We start from the raw sequence: 19,845 nt of genomic DNA, 5'->3' as shown, positions 1-19,845 counted from the left end.
GTGAAGTTCCACAGAAATACCGCAGAACATTACAATGAAAGACTTACAAGTTAGGCTACTAATAAGACAAAAAGGACGATACAACATTTTTCCATAGCTATTCCGACTCACAAGCGCATGGTCACAATCTGACATTTACAGGTCGTGCGTCCTTGGAAAAACCCCATGTATCAAATTGTATGAAGTAAACACCACAAATATCACGAGTGATGAGAGAGCGAGAGGAGGAGATTGACTGAATTTCACGGATAAGGGAGGAGCCAGGTTACCAAGGTGAATACCGTTTATGCTTCGTATAGCCTGTTTCTCATTTCCACGGCACGACTGACGGTCGATCGTGAGCCAAACGAACATCGCTCGTGAAAGGCAATACCGACCACGGACCTGAGAATACGAGAAACTTAGCGTCACGCACCAAATATTACAGCGACAACGATGGATGGGAAAATAAGCAAAGCACAGACATAACTGCACAGTCAACACGACTCAATAACGGGCACCAGATTCCCGAGCGCGCTCATTGTAACGGAGCGGAGTGACTGATCCAATCTTTCTGACACACGTTCGATCCGCGACAGTGGGCGCGTGGGGACGGAGACACAGAAACGGTAAGCCAATTAAACAATTGTTTTGATTTCATTGTCAGTTTTCGTTGCCCCGGGAATAAAAATGCAGTAGTGCGCCGCAATTGCAAGATTATATTAATTGATTTACACTACATCAGACATCACTTTACAATAGCCTACTTGAGGCACGATTGTTCAATAAACTGTTGAGCTATTGATCTATAAAAACTCAAATGCGAGTCAAGATATCCACGGACGTGGATTGTGCAGATGGCTACATGCAATACGGTACCTGTGCCACAGGTGGGTGTTATTTTGGCTTTCATAACAGTGGTTTGCTAACGCATGGATAAACCGTAGATGACCAGATGATGTACAAACATATTTCTATAAACGGTGTTCAGTGCCCAGTCTCTGCTTGTTTGGTTAATGTACAGTGTTAAAGTTAAAAAGAGACGTCAACTCAAACACTGTAATAATTTATATTCAAATGTCTTGTCCTACCAGCCCACCGACCTCTATGGAAGGGGGCTCATTTATGACAGATTAATATGATGTAATCATGAGACCAATCCTTGACAAATGACAGAATTATTTTAAGACTTTTCATAACCGTTCTGTGGGTGAGGTGGAATACAGAATTTGACTCATGATTGGGGAGGGAGGAGAAGAAAGGGAGGGAGAGAAGGAGCAGAGAGGAGAGGAGGAAGAGAAGGAGCAGAGAGGAGAGGAGGAAGAGAAGGAGCAGAGAGTAGAGGAGGGGAGAGGGAGGAAGAGAAGGAGCAGAGAGGAGAGGAGGGGAGAGGGAGGGAGAGAAGGAGCAGAGAGGAGAGGAGGGGAGAGGGAGGAAGAGAAGGAGCAGAGAGGAGAGGAGGGGAGAGGGAGGGTGAGAAGGAGCAGAGAGGAGAGGAGGGGGAGGGAGGGAGAGAAGGAGCAGAGAGGAAGGGAGAGGGAGGGGCAAGGAGAGGATGAGAAGCAAGAAACACAAGAATGAAGAGGGGGGGAGAGAAAGAGAGGAGGGGGGTTCGAGGCTGACAAAAGCGGAGATTTGAGCTGACGAAGTGAAATGTGATGACAGCTTTCTACTTGGGAAGTAGTGATTAAGGACCTCTAGGAAGCCAGCTAGGACAAAGAGTAAAGGATAGGGTTCATGCATCTGACCTACCCACTAATTCCATGTTTAATCGTGAGCTTGACGCAGGACTGCGTGTCATAGTTACCTGATGGTAGTGTGTGTGTGTGTGTGCGTCACCAGAGAAAGGTACATCATCATTGATGCCCAAGGACTCTTTCTCAAGTACAACATTTCATGCACGAGTACCTTCTGTAACAGTAGGCTCACCTACAGAAGTTCAGCTCAAGGACCAGACTATCAAGTAAGCCAGAATCCAAAAACTAGAAGAAAAACAAAACATATGTTTATTTATATATATAGGAGGGAGGTGGAGCAGTTAAGTTTGACACTGAGAAGGTCAGGGAGATAAGAATCTTAGCCTCTGTCTCAGCGTTATTGTAGTGTGTGTGTGTGTCTTATAGAACATGTGTGTGTGTCTTACAGAGAGTGTGTGTGTGTGTGTCTTATAGAGCGTGTGTGCATGTGTGTTACTTGCTATGTTCCGCTGCTTATTGTTGGAGAAGGACGAGGAGGAGGAGCAGACCAGAGCAGAAAATAAACAACAATCACAGGGAGATGTGTCACGAACAACAGGAAATTCAAGCGTATCGCAGTATCCTGATTCTCCAGCCTGTAACTAGGAAACTGGTCCCTTCAGCATTCCTATTCCGGACCCAAAATGTCAGCCATTCAATCACACAGCCTTTTTCAGACACACAGTATTGTATTATATGTGTTGGAACATACTAAATAGTATGGTAGTATGTGTAGCCTATAGGGACATATGGTAGTATGTGTGTTGGGACATAACAAATAGATCCCGCCCCCTCCCCTCGCCCCCTCCCCCATCCGATGGGTGAACATGATACTCGCTTTCTACCGTCATCCAGGATGAAGTTTGGACAGCTGGGCCCGTCCAGCTCAGTATTTCATACTCCGTGTTTGGAAAATATGTTCGTTTATTATGTAATTGATAACGATGCCCCCCCCCCCCCCCCCTGTTCTCCCCTTGTCTTTGTTCCACAGCTGGAACCGGTGGAACCCTGTGGGTTTCTTAGGTGAGGGAAACGACCGCCTGGGGCCTGGCGCTCCGGGGGGTGGGGGGGGGGGGTTGGACGCAGAACGTCGGAAGCGAGACGGAACCGTACGGAACCGTGTGCCCTGGTGGAACCAGCTGTTCTCCACGAGGCACCCATGTGACCTTGGCAGGAAGAACAATTGGGTTTGCCTGGCCTTCTGACCTGCAGTACCAGAGCTGGCCTCTAGGCAGTTACCTGGAGAGAATCTGAACCACTTTTTCCAGGAGGATATATGACAACGGTCATTGCGTCAGGATTTTACCTCCAACACTGACAGAGTAAGAGGACTACATCCTCCAAACCAGGACTTCAACTCCCATCAGGACCATATCCCACCCCCTGTGGGAAAAAATCATCTGATGACATTGGACCAGTAGTGCTGGCCAGTAGTCTATCTTCCTCCTCCTCTCTCCCTTCATCCCTCCCTCCTTCCATCCCACTTCCTCTCCCTCCCTCCTTTTCTCTATCCCTTAATCCCTCCCTTCCTTTCCATCCTCCCTCCTATCATCTCTCCCTACCATCATCCCTCCCTCCATCAATCCCATCCTCCTTTCCTTTATCCCTTCATCCCTCCCTCCTATCCTCCATCCCTCCCTCCTTCCTTTCCATCCTCCCTCCCATCATCCCTCCCTCCATCAATCCCATCCTCCTTTCCTCCCTCCTTTCCTCTATCCCTTCATCCCTCCCTCCTATCCTCCATCCCTCCCTCCTACCTTTCCATCCTCCCTCCCTCCCTCCCTCCATCAATCCCATCCTCCTCCTCCACCTCCCTCCGTCACCATGGTGATGTCCCCGGGCACGTCCACCTTCCTGGCGTGCTTCGCGGGCTTCTGGCTGGTGTGGGCGCTCATTGTGATGCTGTGCTGCTTCTGCAGCTTCCTGCAGCGCCAGCTCAAACGCCGCCGCGACCAGCGGCTGAGGGAACAGTGCCTCCGCACCCTGGAAACGGAGCCCCACGACTGCCTCAGGGGTTACCCCTCCCTCAGGGAGGCCCCCCAGTTCTGCCCCCCGCACACCCCCTACACCCTGCCCCAGGGCCACTGGGCCGGCGGCCAAGGTACGCTCACCTCCGCACGCGGGGTCACACCGACGGGGTCTGCTGGGAAACGGGGACACGTGTTTGATGTGTTTCTGTGCAGCTGTCATGTGTGTAAACACCTGCCCAGGTATCTCTGTTGGAAACAGCACGAAACGAACGCTAAGCCTTTTTACATAACCTCGAAATTCTCTTATCTACCTCTCTCACACACATGCACTTAGCAAACACACACACGGACCCTATTTGCAAGGTTATCTGCTCTCTTAAAAACATCCTGTTATCTACTGATATGCACTTTACGAGCAAATCGTTGGCCCCCTACCTCCAGGTGAACACTCCCTATTGGATGTTTTCCTCTCGCAAAGTACTTAGTTACTAGAACAAGAACATGGATGCGTAGATTAATGCGCACAGTTGCAGTGTTGTAGTCAAGAGCACCTAAACCGAGACCAAGTCACGACCAAGACCAGTGTATTGAGACTGAGACGAGACCAAGACCAAGGCAGGGCGAGACAGGGTCAAGACCAGACCACTCCAAACACACAAGCAGCTGACTAAGTAAAAAGTTAGATTTGATCTGTAACTGTGTATTTGAACTCAAAATTAGCACTCTTAAGGTAGTGTCATGTGCCTTTGGCCAGGCAAAGCAGCCTATTTAAAATATGTTTGTTTTTTTACTTTATTAAGTCGGGAGAGGTATGCAGCTGACATTAGTTAACGTTGATGTAACGTAACTTTATATTCATCCTTAGCTACACAGCTTTATGTGGCCTGACTCGTCATTGTTTTTTCACAAACAAAAGCTGTCAAGCAACTGAAACTAGCGCCCTGAAACATACAGTATGACGTTACACAGGTAGCTAAAACCCGTGTGACTTTTTACATCCAATAACAGTGATGTCTCTTTGTCCGAGACCGAGACAAGACGGAGTCAAACGCGGTCGATTCCGAGACGAGACTTTCAAAAAGTGGTTTCGAGACACCGGTCTCGAGTCCTACAAGACTGCCTGGGTGACCCAGAAAATGTACTGAATGAATTCGAATAACACATTCAAATACATGTGGATAAAAGTGAGATTGATTTGGACCTTTGGGTCGCCGGCCATGCCTAGGTTTTAAGCAGTGTTCGTATATAGAATTGGACTGGGTCTGGTAAGTGCGCAGTTCCTATACCAGTCTGTAGCTGATGCCTGCCTGCCTTCCTTGGTTGGAAACATGGTGGCAGTTTGACAGCTAGCCTAGCGGGACCCAGGCGTGGGTGGTGAGTGAGTGGGAAGAGCAGTGACATAGTTAACAAAACAGCAGCAGAGAGATGGAGGGGAGGCAGAGAGAGAGAGAGAGCGAGATGGAGGGGAGGCAGAGAGAGATGGAGGGGAGGCAGAGAGAGATGGAGGGGAGGCAGAGAGAGATGGAGGGGAGGCAGGGAGAGATGGAAGGGAGGCAGAGAAAGATGGAAGGGAGGCAGAGAGAGATGGAGGGGAGGCAGAGAGAGATGGAGGGGAGGCAGGGAGAGATGGAAGGGAGGCAGAGAGAGATGGAAGGGAGGCAGAGAGAGATGGAAGGGAGGCAGAGAAAGATGGAAGGGAGGCAGAGAGAGATGGAGGGGAGGCAGAGAGAGATGGAGGGTAGGCAGAGAGAGATGGCAGGGAGAGAAACAGAGACAGAGAGAGAGAGAGAGAGAGAGAGAGAGAGAGAGAGAGAGAGAGACAGGGTCAAGACCAGACCTGAGAGGGAGGGATGGATAGTGGAGGAGGTGAAAGAGAGAAAAGATGGAGGGGGTAGGATAAACAAAAGCTAAAGAGAGAGAGAGAGAGAGGGGGGGATGAAGTAAAAGCCACTCCATGGTCAGTGTAATGACAGAGCAGGCAGTAACAGTTGCCCCGTCTTCCTACTGCACGTCCTGTTTGGCACAACATCTTGTAGTCGTGGAGTTTAACATTCCTGACCTTGGAGAAGACTTACAAAGGTATCAGTCCCTCACTGTATTCAGCGACTTGGCTGACCCTGGAATCAAAAACAAGTGTCCACCTTGTTCTCCCCTGCCTTCTGCCAATCACTCCTTCATCCCTTTCTCCCTCCCTCACTTGTTGCCCACCTTCCTTTCGACCTCTCTGCCTCCTCCTTCCTTCATCTGTGCATCCTTTCTTCCTCTCTCCCTCCCTCGATCTCTCTCCCTCCCTCGATCTCTCTCCCTCCCTCTCTCCCTCCCTCTCTCCCTCCCTCGATCTCTCTCCCTCCCTCTCTCCCTCCCTCGATCTCTCTCCCTCCCTCTCCCTCCCTCGATCTCTCTCCCTCCCTCGATCTCCCTCCCTCTCTCTCCCTCATTCACTCTTTCCAAGTTTTTTTTTTTTATCCCCCCTATGGAAAAAATGAGTGGCATGATTACCCAACACAGAACAGGTGCTGTGACATAGTCAGCCAACATGCGGTTCCAGTGAACAGGTCTGTAGCTACGGATACCACAGCCCTGCTCAGCAAGGTCATCAAATACAGATAGACAACACTCTTTTCTGTCAGGGAGATAGATGAACGTAAGTTCATTTTTTACTTTGGTATTTCGAGTCTCTGATGATATAGCTTTTGGTATTTTAATCTTCAGGCTTTTGATGTTGGTATTCTGCATTCATATCTAAACTTTCAGTTTATGATTTGAGTTGTAGTAGTAGTGAAATTTAGGGTTGGGTTAGCAGGGGTATTTTGGCCTGATGCTGGGGTAGAAGGGGTATTTAGGGCTGGTTCTGAGAATGTGGGCCAGATGCTGGGATAGGAGGGGTATTTGGGCCTGGTGCTGGGGTCAGAAGGGTATTTAGGGGTGGTGCTGGGAGGGAGGGAGGGAGGGAGGGAGGGAAGGAAGAAAGGAGGGAAGGAAGGTTCTAATGCAGCAGTGAATGAGCCTCCCACTCGTGGGCTGAGTGTTCCTGCCAGAACAAATAGCTCATTAAGTTCTCTTCACTCTGAGATCAGCCTCTCGCTCCTAGTACACAGGCAACAGCAAGCTCTTCAGCTCCTCACAATCCAAAACATACACGTACTGTCAATGCACAACACACACACACAGGCAGGCAGGCAGCTGGACCTGTGTGAGGGCTGTCAGCTGACAAGCAGGGCAGGATGTGTAGGAGGCAGTGACATCAGTAACTCTAGACACATCAAGTCATCTGAGCCCTGCTGGCGTCAGAGGAGCAACAGTAACGTTATATAACAACGCTTGTGAGATCTGTTTACCTCTGATCACACACACACACACTATAGAAACAGTCACATGCCCACACACACACACACACATACACTATAGAAACAGTCACACACACACTATAGAAACCGTCACATATCCACACACACACACACACACACACACACACAATAGGAACTTAGTCACACACAAACATACAAGAGAGACATAAACACACACAACATGCATTCGGAGGCAAACTGAATTAGTGGGTTGTTCCGGTGCAGTGCTTTGTGTAGGCTGGTGAAAGTAACACAGGGACTGGTGCATGCCACTTTGTCAATCAATCTGTCGCCCCCCTCTTCCCTCCCCTCCCTCCCTTCCTCCCCCCAGATACGGACGTGTTCGGGAAGCCCCCCTGCTACGAGGAGGCAGTTCTGATGGAGGATCCCCCTCCCCCCTACAGCGAGGTCCTAGCCGATCCCCGGGGGGGCACTTACACCAAGCCGGCCCCCCGGCCTCCCCGAGACCTCCAGGAGCATCACCAGGTGGAGACCAGCAAGCCTCCCCCAGCCACGGTGCTCCCCGACCGGGCCTACTCCTCTCTGATCCGGCTGCCTACCTCCAGGGGCTGGGACTCCCTGGGACACCTGTTCTCCACCATTGACCTGAACCACAACACACTGGCCTCCCAGCCCCCGGCCTTCCTGCAGGCGTCCGCCATCGCCACCATGCCCCGGCAGGGCCGGACTCACCCAGGGCTGGGTCTGCAGGGGCTCCAGGGTCTGAGGGGGCTGGAGCAGAACTGTGGCCTGCCCACGGCCTACCCTCTGCTGGGCCGCAGCACCGCTGTGTAACGGCTGGAGCTCCTGGAGCTCGGGCTGGGGTGGAGGCAGGAGAGTGTGGCTGGGAATGAGGCTGGTGCTGTATTCATGAACAGCTGTGCTGGGTGACTTTCGTTTGATTTGAACTGAGGAGGTGCCTCTGAAACGCAAGGGAAAGGGAGGGAGGGATGAAGGGATTGAGAGAGGGATGGAGGGAGGGCGGAGGAAGAGAGAACCCCCACAACAAACCCCACACCAGAGACTAAGAGAGAGACAGAATCCTGCTGTCTCCCCTAGACCCCTGATGGATAAAGACACTTTACAATCCCTCTGTCTCTCTCTCTCTCTCTACAGTCATCCCTCTCTCATCCGTCTCCCCCCTCGTCTCCCCCCTCCCCTCGTCTCTCCGCTGTCTGAGTCTTCGCCTGTCTCATGCAGAGACTCCGCTGAGCGCTGAGTCTGCTGTTGCCATGGCTCCCGGGAACCGTCTGTAGCCGGCGACGACCCCCCCGCAGGACATCTCCTCTCTCCACGGAAGCTTCTAGACATTCTTGACATGCTCTCAGTCCTCACCAACGACGCCAGGGACCCCAGCGGACAGTTGAGGTGCATTCACTGTGGGCTCCAGAGAGACAGGGTTGCGCAACCAGTTAAACACCCCGGTCCTTTCTCTCGAGGCGTCGCCGTCAAAACAGGAAGATCTATCTGTCTGTCTGTGGCCGACCTGCTGTTAAAACTCTGCGTCATACTGGAACGAGGGAGAAAAGAGGGACCAAAAATGGCGGTTGTCGGCCTCCGCCGGTGGTTAGCGACGGCACGGATGTGTCAGGTGGTCGAGAGGTTGCCGTGGCGGTCTGTGAATATCAATGTGATGTGAGGGGGGGGGGGGTGGAGGGGGGCTTCTAATTTATCAGGCCAATGAAGAACAGAACACTGGCGGGGGAGGGTGAGGGACAGAGAGACACCGGGAGGAAAATATTAAGCGAGAAAGACGAGAGAGAGAGTGGATGAAAGAGGGCGAGAGAAACAGAAAGGTAATGGAGCAAAGGGAAGGAGTGAGAAAAAGAGGGGGGGGAGAGAGACAGTGGGAGAGAGAGAGAATAGGTCTCCTATTGATGACCTACTATGAATGGGGTATCCGGTTTCCTTCCTCTTCTGTTAAGCAGTAATTGACTTCCTGTTGCCCCTGTCCATCAGGAAGAGTTTTATGGAAACGTGGATCTGTTTTCTCTCTGTCTCCGCCCCTCCCTCCCTCCCTCGCTCGCTTACAATAACTCGGACCTCTCATCGAGTGCTTTATGGAAAAAGGAATCGGCTTTCCTCTCTCCTTTCCTGCACATCTCTCAAACACAACATTATCACAGCCCTGACACCATAAACACACACAGCACAAACACTCTCATTCCACACACACAACACATGGCCACCGCCATTAAGAGGGCTGTTGCAGAGTTCTACCAACACGAGCTCTCTCTCTCTCTCTGAAGGGCCGCACCCTCCTCCCTACCTTGCATAGGGAGAAGCATTTAAGGTGCATTTGATTCGCCCCACACAGTTGGCACCTTTTTATTTGACATTTCCAATCGGACGCTTTTTAATGATGACATCAAGTGCTCCTCACTTGTGGATTTGTGTCTGTGCTCTGGTGTAGGCTGAATGTTGCCTCGTTGCCTCCCAAAGACCACTTAGCGGTAAGTGTAACTCTGGGCTCCATGTGACTGCTACCAAGGGCACACAACAGAATGGAATAATTGGCTGCAATTAGCATAACCTGAAAGCTGTAGCCAATGAGAGAAGGTTACAAAACAAGCGCGTTTCTATGTCATTAGGGCATATTTGTAGCGTGTTTTTCGATTTAATTGGTTTGTTTGAATGGCTGTCATCGAGAGAAAGGCTGCGGACACGAGGATGCGCGTGAGGTGAAGAGGTTGGTTAGCGAGCCGTTGAGGATGATGACGTTGAGGATGAAGAAGGGTGAGATGAAGAAAAGGGGCAGGCACTTAAAAAAAAAATACTGTTGGTTACTGTTGAGTTAGAAACTATCTTAGTAGGAATGTTGGGACATTGTACTGAATTCTGGTCTTGTCACAGACTATCCTTGGGTCACTCGTAAAAGAGCCCTTATGTCCAATTTTACTTTCTGTTATTCTGTTTCTTGAGCAGTGTCTAGGACAGCGAGGATACATAGTTCCTAGCAGAATAGAAAAGAAGATGAAGATATTTTTATACCAAATGGAAATGAAATAAAGTGTACAGTATATGAACTTGCATTCAGACAATCATTTGGAGGGTTCATGAATGTTTTCAAGGGAAACAAGAATAAAGTATCTAAATGTCCATGCTGTAACTAAGTGTCAATGCAGTATTTCATTTAAGGTGTCTGTATCTATGATTAAATGTTGAACGTTGTATATTATTTTTGAGAAAACGTTTTCTTTCTTTAATCGTGTACATGTGCACTGTGCCTGTTTTTAAGTTATCTTTCTCTACCCTCAAGTGTGATTTGTTGCAGAGTCAGCGTCAGAACAAATATATTGGGACGGAATAAGGCTAACCGCAGGTATAGGCACAAACTGCCATTCATGAACTCAACGTTTAGCTACATTTTTGCGTTCTTCTCAAATTAACTTTTTTTGGTCCTATAGCTAAAACTAGCAGGTGAAGGCTATCATTGCTGCTAACCGAAGGAAGCTCTTCAGAGGATTATTGTTATTATTTCATTTTACAAGAACATTCAGCAGAAATGTTTTGTCAGCTTGTCGTCAACTTACTTGACCTACTTGTCGTAGTCGTGGTTTCCTGTGTGTAGCTTGATGAAGACGGTGACACGAAGGTGAGAACCGCCATGGTTCCCAACGAGCCTGCGTGTTGCTAGGCGACAGGACAGAGGCACGCGCGCGAGGGGGTGGGGGTGTTTACACATCAGCTCTGACCAACGCCCCGACGGGGAACCATGACAACCCGTAGGAGGCCTAAATCGATCTACTCCACATTATGGGGAACCTTCTACTCTCCTCTCACCACACACACAGAGACATTTTGTTGCCTACACTCACTCCATCCATGTACAGCTCCCCTTCCCAACTCCCCTCTCCCTCTACTACTCCCAATCAACCAGTGTTCCAGACAGCAGTTGGAGTTTTTAAAGTCTTTTATTAACATACATCAGCACATAGCATGTCACAAAAGATCTTGTGCTTATTTCAAAAAACAGCGTGTGAGAAGCGGACGGAAAAAAGAGGTGGGGAAGAAAGAGAAACGAACAAAAATATATATATTTTTTCAAACAAAAGAGAGACAAAAGGAACGGCTAAGCCTTGCTTTGCGGGACGGGGAGCGGAGGGGGCTAGTAGTATTATTAGAGTAGCGGTATAGTAGTCTCCTAGTAGTGTAGAAGGGAGAGAGATATAAACACTAGCCAGGAGGTGTTCGTGGTGAAATAAGAGTCGAGTATATGTAAATCAGATTAAAGTGTTCGCTAGTTACTGCTAAAGATGCGGCGCAGGCCACTCACCAAAACATCCGGTCAATCTCATTTACAGAAATCCTGCAGCGAGCGCAGAACTACTAGGCCTACTCAATTAGCTCTTAAGAAAGTCCCATCAAATTAACCCCACTCAATTCCAAAAGGAAACATAATGTCGAGTTATTCGAATTAAGGGTCCAAAATATGTGTTAGTGTTTTTATTTTTTATTAGATTGTAGTTAAAATCAAGGCTATTTACAAGACAATACCACATTGGTTCAAATTATTATTGCTTCTAGTTCTAGATTCTACCAGAAATCTGAGATGACATTCTGATCTAATTCAAATCGGAGGTTAAAAAAAACATAGTGCCTCAGAATCGGAATGAGAACAGAGAATTTGGAAGCGGAACTCAAGCGGTGGGATTTGTGGAGCCAGGCGAAAAGGGGTGTCAGAACCAAGGAAGACAAGGAAGACAGTCTCTATGCCATGTTGGGGTTATGTCGCACCATTGAATCGAAACATTGTACAGCTGCAATACTTAAAGTAACGAGTCTTAGATCAATATCAAAAACTTGCAAAGCTCGTCCGTCAAATGTGTTTGGTTGTAGTTGATCGACAGGGTTTTAACGTGGATAGTGGAATGAGGACCGTGTAGAAACACAGCGGCGTTCTCTAGCGGGGGGCTGTAGGCTACAACTGGGAACCGAATCGTGTCTAACTGACGACACCTACGGGCGAGGAATGAGAACCACACTGTCGAACAGAACGAAGAAATTCAACGGAACTAAAAAGCAAACAAACATCGAAAGCAAGGAGAAACTGTTATGCATGTTGGCTAAACACTACGTTAGAGAAGGAGGCCTCTGTCACACAGTTACAAAGCCGAGAGGAGCGTCTCTCTAGCTAGAAAACGGAACATGAGACAAGCTGCACCGTTAGGTCTACATGACCGGAACTCCAGAACTTCCGGATCCCTATCCCTAGTGCACTAGAGGCTCGACCACGGTTATTATTGCCTATCGGTTCGAATGGACTCTGATACAGACAGACTATCACAATTGCCACTAATATCCAAAGTTCCGGAATATCAATTCTACTACACTTTTTATAGGTAGTCAAAATATACATATCTTTCCTCCTGTTCATTTGAGTACGTTCACCCTGGAGAATGAGTCAACACAATATTAAAAACGACAGTAATACATAATTTCATATAAAGTGAAATTGGCACGTCACAAAACAGATTTAAGGGATGCATTTGTGGGTATATATTTGGGGTTTACTACAGTGAGGGGTCCAGAGTTACTGGGGCTGGGATTGAGAGAGGGAGGGGTAGAGTGGGGGGCAATTGTTTCATCCCAAATATAGAGGGGGGGGGGGGGGGGGCTGTACTGAGGCCTATTGAAGGGTCATTATTACCCTGTCTGATCTAACTATACAGCGAAGCACTACAATGCTGTATACACAGACTGTAACCAAGACACGCCCTTGCTCCCAGCTATTATCTGCATAGCGACAACAGGAGTAAATCGAATAAATACAAAAAATAATTAAGGTGTAAAGAAAAGGAGTTTGTAAACCCGACGGCATCTTTAACAGTAACTCAAAAAACCTTTTTCTGTGGCTAACAATCTTTTTTTCTTCTCTAGAACATTGTACAGAATTTTTGTTTTTTGATGCAAGACTTGTTATTACTTATAGAAAAGGGGAAAAAAAACGGTTTCTTGATGATGCGTAGTTCCCTCCTCCCACCATTGGTCCAATCTTCAGTCTAGTCATCATCATCCATCACAGGGTCTGTGTCCCAGCACGTGATGTCAATCTCTGCTCTCACACACACACACACACAATGAAAAGTGTGTGTGTGTATCTCCATATTTCTGTATGAGTGTGTGTATGTATGCATATTGTGTGAGTGTGTGTAGCGTGTACCTACCTGGTGGCTTGTTATAAAACACTGGCGTAGGTTTAGCAGAACCATCAAAGTCCTCTTCCTGGGATTGGCTGAAGTAACCCTCACTGGCCTTCAGAGACCCAAGCACACATACACACACACACAGATAGACAGGTGGGCCAACAGACAGACAGGAACATTAAGAAAAAGACAAAAGAAAACCAGCATGAATAAACCAAAAAAATATTCCAACTCCAAATATATCTGTCACAATCTTCCTTCACTTTTACCCTAATCTGCAGTTTGTCTACAACCATGGTATTACTACCCCCTAGTGTCCGAGTCATGTCAGCGCGTGCGGTCAAGACAGCCTATCGTCTGTGCTAACCTGTGTGCCCTCCTTCAACATGGCCTCCCCATTGGTCATGAGCAGCTGTCCGTCATCCGAGGCGTGCTGCAGTGCATGCTGGTAGCTCAGGGTCATCTGGTGGGATCCGGCCAGGTCCACCAGACTGGAAGGGTCCTCCTCCGGGCCCCCCGGGCCCCCACACAACGCGGCATCCCCCATCTCGTCAAAGCTGAGGAGGGGCTGCGGCCTGGGTGGCGGCGGGTCAGAGGGGCGGGCGCCAGCGCCACCCATCGTGTCCCTGATTTGGGAGGACTGGGAGGGGGCGGGGCCAGGGGTGGGGCCACCGTCCCATAGGTCGACCAAGCTGTCTCTCTCCTGCTGGCCGGGCGCGCGGACGCCTGAGAAGGAGTCATCGTCGCCATGGGCGGAGTCGCGGGCCCGGGGTGCCACACTCTGAACGGGCTTGGTGGGAGTGGACTCCTGGACCGGCGCCCGCTGTTTGGGCTCACAGCCTGGGGGGAGGGAAGGAGGGAGGGAGGGAGGGAGGGAGGGAGGGAGGGAGGGAAGGAGGGAGGGAGGGGGGGGAGGGAGGGAGGGAGGGAGAGGAGGACAGACGGGGGGGGGGGTTGAGAAGGGGGAGAGATAGAAGGATAATGAAGATGGAGGAGTCAGGGAGGGAAGGAGAAAGGGTGTGGAAGAGACAGAGTAAACACAAGAGAGAGAAAGGGAGTAAAGGAGGGGGGGGAGGGAGAGAGAGAGAGAATAAAGTACAACCTTTTGAAACTGCAGGATGATATGAATTATAGCTTCACCGTGAGACAGCACCCTGTGGTTTCACTGTAAAGCCCTTCCCTTGTTATGTGCTCATTGGAACCCACTGGAGCACTTAAAAAACGGCCACACGCAGCCATTAACACACACACATGCACACACACACGCGCACACACACACACGCACAGTCACTGAAGGAACAACAGCAACGCCACCAGAAAGAGACCAGTCGTCTGTCTCAGCTAATGAGGCCTGGGAGAGCAGGCAAGTGGGGGCGGTGTGTGTGTCTGTGTGTTCCTACTATATACACATGTGTGTCTGTTCCTACTGTGTGTGTATGTGTGTGTGTCTGTTCCTACTATATACACGTGTGTGTCTGTTCCTACTGTGTGTGAATGTGTGTGTGTCTGTTCCTACTATATACACGTGTGTGTCTGTTCCTACAATGTGTGTGTGTGTGTCTGTTCCTACTGTGTGTGTATGTGTGTGTGTCTGTTCCTACTATATACACGTGTGTGTCTGTTCCTACTGTGTGTGTATGTGTGTGTGTCTGTTCCTACTATATACACATGTGTGTCTGTTCCTACTATATACACGTGTGTGTCTGTTCCTACAATGTGTGTGTGTGTCTGTTCCTACTGTATGTGTGTGTCTGTTCCTACTATATACACGTGTGTGTGCCTGTTCGTACTATATACACGTGTGTGTGTCTGTTCCTACTGTATGTGCGTGTGTGAGCGTGTGTGTGCTTTTTGTACCAGTGTGTGTGTTTTTGTTTTGTTTTACTGTAAGTGTGTGTGTGTGTGTGTGGTCTTACCCCACTCGTTCCTGTCCTCCTCCTTGTCTTCCTGGATGGGGGTGGTGACTATTTTGGGGATGGGAGACACAGCTGCCATGCCGCGGTCGAGGCTCGCTTCATCGTCGTCATCTGGTGGCCAGGAGGGGAATGACACGCGTGGAGTCACGTCAACACGTCAACACACCAACCACAACTTAACCACTCCACAAACACGCCATTAACGCCACCAAACAACAACTGAGCACAAGTGTAACAGGAACACAACCATGTCATGAACGGATCAGAGATATTGCGATGGCGACGGTTTCCGTGACGACCAACACATGACGGCCTGATGGATAAATCAAACTGTTGTCAAACACATAAAAAAAAACAAAAAAAAGGCAAATGACCCGTGACTGGCTGGTCAAACTGGGCGTGAATGACGATGAGTCAGACGTCCAAAACCACAACACGCTGCCAGGAAGTCACATGACGTGGGGTATGCGTGAGTGACATCACAGGCTGAAGGTGGAGCTTCTGTCCGTCACAGCAGCTAGCCAATCAGCGGTGAGGCACCTATACCAGCCGGCCAATCGGAGATTGTATCGCCAGGTCAGAAGACCACGGTTTTCCAATTGGAGCGACTCGCTGCAACGGACAGGCGTCGTCAAGACAACAGACACGTGACGACCGACAGGTGAGCAATGTTTGAAAGACAGGGTCTCGATTTGGCGGGTTTCAGTTAAGACTGGTTTGAACCGGTTGAGACAGGTTAACCCGCTTCACCAGAGCAACCATCACACAACACGTTGCAACACAGAACAATGTAGTACAATGTCACATGGGTCAAATGTCACCTTGAGGTTCACACACACACGATACCAAGGACAACGACTGACAACACCACACACACAGACACTCACGGATCAGTCAGGAGGAAGGGCGAAACGTGAGGTGTATGTGTACAGGTTGGACGGAGTTCCATCAGGTAAGCAGGGGTAAGGGAAGGAAGGAAGGAAAGAAGGATTGAAGTAAAAAACTAAGTGAGATTCCCCCCCAATAAACACCAAAAACTGTGTCCTGAACCACCCGTGGTCTGGGCGGTTCCCATTCTCCTCCAGCGAGATCCTGAAGGGAGGAACCTCACGTTCTACCTAAGAGACCATGCAGAACGCCAAACACACGAAACTACAGCGGTACGGACCAGACAACATCTAAAAAACATGGACCGATAGGAACAACAAAGGGAACACCATCCACATAAAGGAAGGAGAGACTAAGGCCAGATGAAAACTAGACAGATACGTAGAAGTTAAGTTGACTAGATATCCAGCTAGTTTGGTGGTTGGATCACTAGAAATTTAGCTATTTTGGTGGATAGTTCACTAGATAGCTGGTGTGGTGGTGAGTTCACTAGGAGTTCGTTCACAAACTAGCTAGTTCGGTGGTTAATTCACTAGAAATTTAGCCAGTTATGAGGTTAGTTTAACATATTCACCATATTGGCCAAGCTAGTATAGGGGATAGTTTACGATATATCCAGCTAGTTTGGTGTCTCGTTCACTAGATAGCTGTCTTGGTGGTTAGTTGAATAGACATCTAGCTAGTTCGGTGGTAAGTGGCTAGACACGTAGCTAGTTTGCAGGTTAGGTTGGAGTGCACAGGTTGGAATGGGCCAGGTGAAGGGGTCCTGGGGAAGGGGGGGGAGAGGTGAGGTAAACAGGTGTGGGTGAGAAGGAGGCTGGGGGGGTGGGCGGGAATACAAGGTCAGCCATGGAGGTGGCAGGAGAGGGGAAGTGTTTCTAGAGTTGACTGGGCTGGAGGTCTGGGAGAGGGGATTTGGAGCTCTGGAGGTCAATGCTCATAGGGTGGGGGGGTGTTGGAGCTGTAGTGGTCTAAGGTGGGTGGGGGGGGGGTCTTGGAAGAGCTGTAGTGGTCTAAGGTGGGTGGGGGTTCTCTCTAGGCTCCTTCCCTTCTCTCTCTCTCTCTGCTCTGAGACCCGGGTCGCCTGGGCCTGGGTCAGTACCTACCGGCTGCAGCGCGGGGCTGCTTCCTGGTGTGGGGCGGGGTGCGGAGGGGGGGCGTACTGGGTTCGCTGGGGCTCTGCTTGAAGAACGGACTGTCCAAGCGGCCTGGTAGACAAGAGACAGGGCCCCGCGGACACACACACACGCGGAGCGACGCACAAACACACACAGACGCAAGACGGACAGGGGACAGATGAGAGACAGGAAGAATGAGAGAGGACAGGGAGAGAGAGAGAGCGAGAGAGAGAGGACAGGGAGAGAGAGACGGAAGAGAGAGGGAGGACAGGGAGAGAGAGACAGGAAGAGAGAGAGAGGAGAGAGAGAGAGATGGAGAGAGAGAGAGAGAGAGAGAGAGAGAGAGAGAGAGAGAGAGAGAGAGAGAGAGAGAGAGAGAGAGAGAGAGAGAGAGAGAGACAAGTAGAAGGAGAGAGTCAAAACTCCGGAGAAAAGATCCGTTAAGAAGTGAAGGATTGTGGGAGGACAGAAGTTTGCCCAGAGAAACCCAGCAGTGAAGAAGAACAGAAACACCCGAGAGAGGAAGAGATGAAGGGATGAAGAGATGAAAGGATGAACGAACAAATGGAGGAACGGATGAGAGGAATGAATGCCGAAAGGGAAGATGAGAGCATGCACCATGAAGTTCAAATGAACAGACAGTGAAACCAAGAGGACAGAGAGAGAGTGATAGAGAGAAAGAGAGAGAGAGAGAGAAAGAGAGAAAAGCTATTAGTGTGGTAATGACAAAGCATGCAAAGTAGTTGCAAAGTAAGAAATGTGTAGTCTCTTCTTGGTTTAGAGACGGCTGTCTCTATGTAGCGATGAATATCTCGGGTGAGAGATGAGATCTCTAAGGTTATTAGAAGCCCGTTCAGAGAAGAGGGAGGACTGGGCTGAAAGTAGTCCCCAGGTGACACCAAGCAAGGTTCTCCTCATCTTCTGTACGTTCACGAGGTTTCCTGGCGGGGGTCACACCGTGACCTCTGCCACCTCTACGACCCCAGGTCCACGGATGCGTGTGAGTGGCGTGTCTCCTGACGCGAGACGTGTGGGACATTTAGAGGACGCACTGGGGCTGGTGTGAGGGGGGCGCGGGTGGGCGACAGGATGAAGGGTGTTTGGAGGTCTCTCTCCCTCCCTCTCTCTCTCTCTCCCTCCCTCCCTCCCTCCCTCTCTCCCCCCTTTCTCTTCCCCCCACTCCCCCACCTCCTGTTTCAATGGTCTCACAACCCTTACTGTTCTTCCATATTACATCCCTTTCCCCCCTTATCCCTACACCCTCCCTCCCCTCACTCTCCCCCCTCCCCCCCCCCCCCCCCCCCCCCCCCCCCCCCCCCCCCTCCCCTCTCCCCCCCTCCCCCAGCCAGCAGGTCTTACCTGTCCTGTGGATGGATACTGGGGACACAGTGGAGTCCACACAGCAGGAAACAGGCCTTCTCCTTCAGCTTGAAGAACTCTCGAGGGTTCCCCCGACCGCTGAGCTATGATCGCCTTGGCTTCCTGTCAACACAGACACGCACGCAGCGACAACACGCACAAACACAAAAGACAGACACACAGACACAGACAGAAACGCACACACACACACACGGACACACAAAACACAATGTGACACGGTCGACATTTCACCCATGTGCACACACGAGATAAAAGCCCACTTCCCTCCCCACCCGTTCAACACTGTGCTGAATAAATAGTCCTAGCCACAGCAAGGTAGCCCTCAGTGGCGTAGCTGTCCCTACTGAACACACATGCGGGGCCCCTGAGGGTCTCACTGTTACTGGGGAAAACATTGGCTAAAAACAGGCCGGCTCAGCTAACCTACATAGCACCGTCTCCGACTGCCCCAGGACCTCGGGAGATCCTGCTGGAGAGCTCACACCACACCTAGGTCCTAAACATCTCTGTGGTTGGGTTTAGTGTCCCCATCGACCACAAGCGAGCTGTGCGTTTGGGTGACCTAAATCAAGTGCACCTCAAGCACGGTAATGAACGATACCGGTCCAAAGTTTCGCTTGATTTGACGCTATCCGTGTGTTTGACAGTATTTGCCACTGCTTTAGGGAGCGAGTGATTGCACTGACTGTGCGGCGCTGAGGGGCGTCGTGTGTGGACGCTGTCTGAGGGGCGTGGTGTGTGTGGACGCTGTCTGAGGGGCGTGGTGTGTGGACGCTGTCTGAGGGGCGTCGTGTGTGGACGCTGTCTGAGGGGCGTCGTGTGTGGACGCTGTCTGAGGGGCGTCGTGTGTGGACGCTGTCTGAGGGGCGGCGTGTGTAGACGCTGTCTGAGGGCGTGGTGTGTGGACGCTGTCTCGTGTAGTGGACGCTTTGTCTGAGGGGCGTCGTGTGTGGACGCTGTCTGAGGGCGTCGTGTGTGGACGCTGTCTGAGGGGCGGCGTGTGTGGACGCTGTCTGAGGGACGGCGTGTGTGGACGCTGTCTGAGGGACGGCCGGCGGCCATGTTGTATCTGACACCCACCTCCACCTCGGACTCCTTCTTCTCCAGGGACGGATCCTCATAGCTGGGATCTGCTGCCTTCAGGGGGGGGGGGGAGAGGGAAAGAGAGAGAGATAGAGAGGGAGAGAGAAGAGGCAGAAAGAGAGGGGGTAGAGAGAGATAGAGAGGGAGAGAAGAGGCAGAAAGAGAGGGGGTAGAGAGAGATAGAGAGGGTGGGAGAAGAGGCAGAAAGAGAGGGGGTAGAGAGAGAGATAGAGAGGGTGGGAGAAAAACAAAAGAGGAAGAGAAAGAGAGATAGAGAGGGAG

General features: G+C 50.3%; 2 protein-coding genes across 2 annotated transcripts; one reads left to right on the top strand and one right to left on the bottom strand.

The window, feature by feature from the left end:
• Positions 1-206: 206 nt before the first annotated feature.
• Positions 207-10,210, top strand: LOC134016325 (proline-rich protein 7). The gene is made up of 4 exons (XM_062455703.1): positions 207-608; positions 2,707-3,321; positions 3,526-3,816; positions 7,364-10,210. The coding sequence occupies exons 3-4, from the start codon at positions 3,540-3,542 to the stop codon at positions 7,825-7,827; spliced, it is 741 nt and encodes a 246-aa protein (XP_062311687.1). The 5' UTR covers positions 207-608; positions 2,707-3,321; positions 3,526-3,539; the 3' UTR covers positions 7,828-10,210.
• A 1,266-nt stretch (positions 10,211-11,476) lies between these two features.
• dbn1 (drebrin 1) lies at positions 11,477-19,617 on the bottom strand (the record flags this gene model as incomplete). Its single annotated transcript, XM_062455704.1, is given in 9 exon segments — positions 11,477-13,087; positions 13,200-13,287; positions 13,546-14,018; positions 15,095-15,205; positions 17,089-17,190; positions 18,460-18,511; positions 18,513-18,551; positions 18,553-18,582; positions 19,561-19,617. Coding segments are annotated over 9 exon segments (1,005 nt in total), but the record flags the coding sequence as incomplete, so codon positions are not given.
• Positions 19,618-19,845: the final 228 nt, after the last annotated feature.

Source organism: Osmerus eperlanus, unplaced genomic scaffold, assembly GCF_963692335.1.
Source record: "Osmerus eperlanus unplaced genomic scaffold, fOsmEpe2.1 SCAFFOLD_436, whole genome shotgun sequence".
NCBI classification, from domain to species: domain Eukaryota; kingdom Metazoa; phylum Chordata; class Actinopteri; order Osmeriformes; family Osmeridae; genus Osmerus; species Osmerus eperlanus.
Note: the sequence above shows the minus strand (reverse complement) of the source record. Positions and strands in the feature narration are given on the sequence as shown.

Excerpts from the sequence above, each read along its gene's own strand:
- LOC134016325 (XM_062455703.1), top strand. The coding sequence starts at position 3,540 with ATGGTGATGTCCCCGGGCACGTCCACCTTCCTGGCGTGCTTCGCGGGC. Across the intron at positions 3,817-7,363 it reads CCACTGGGCCGGCGGCCAAG|ATACGGACGTGTTCGGGAAG; the intron begins GTACGCTCACCT and ends TCCTCCCCCCAG.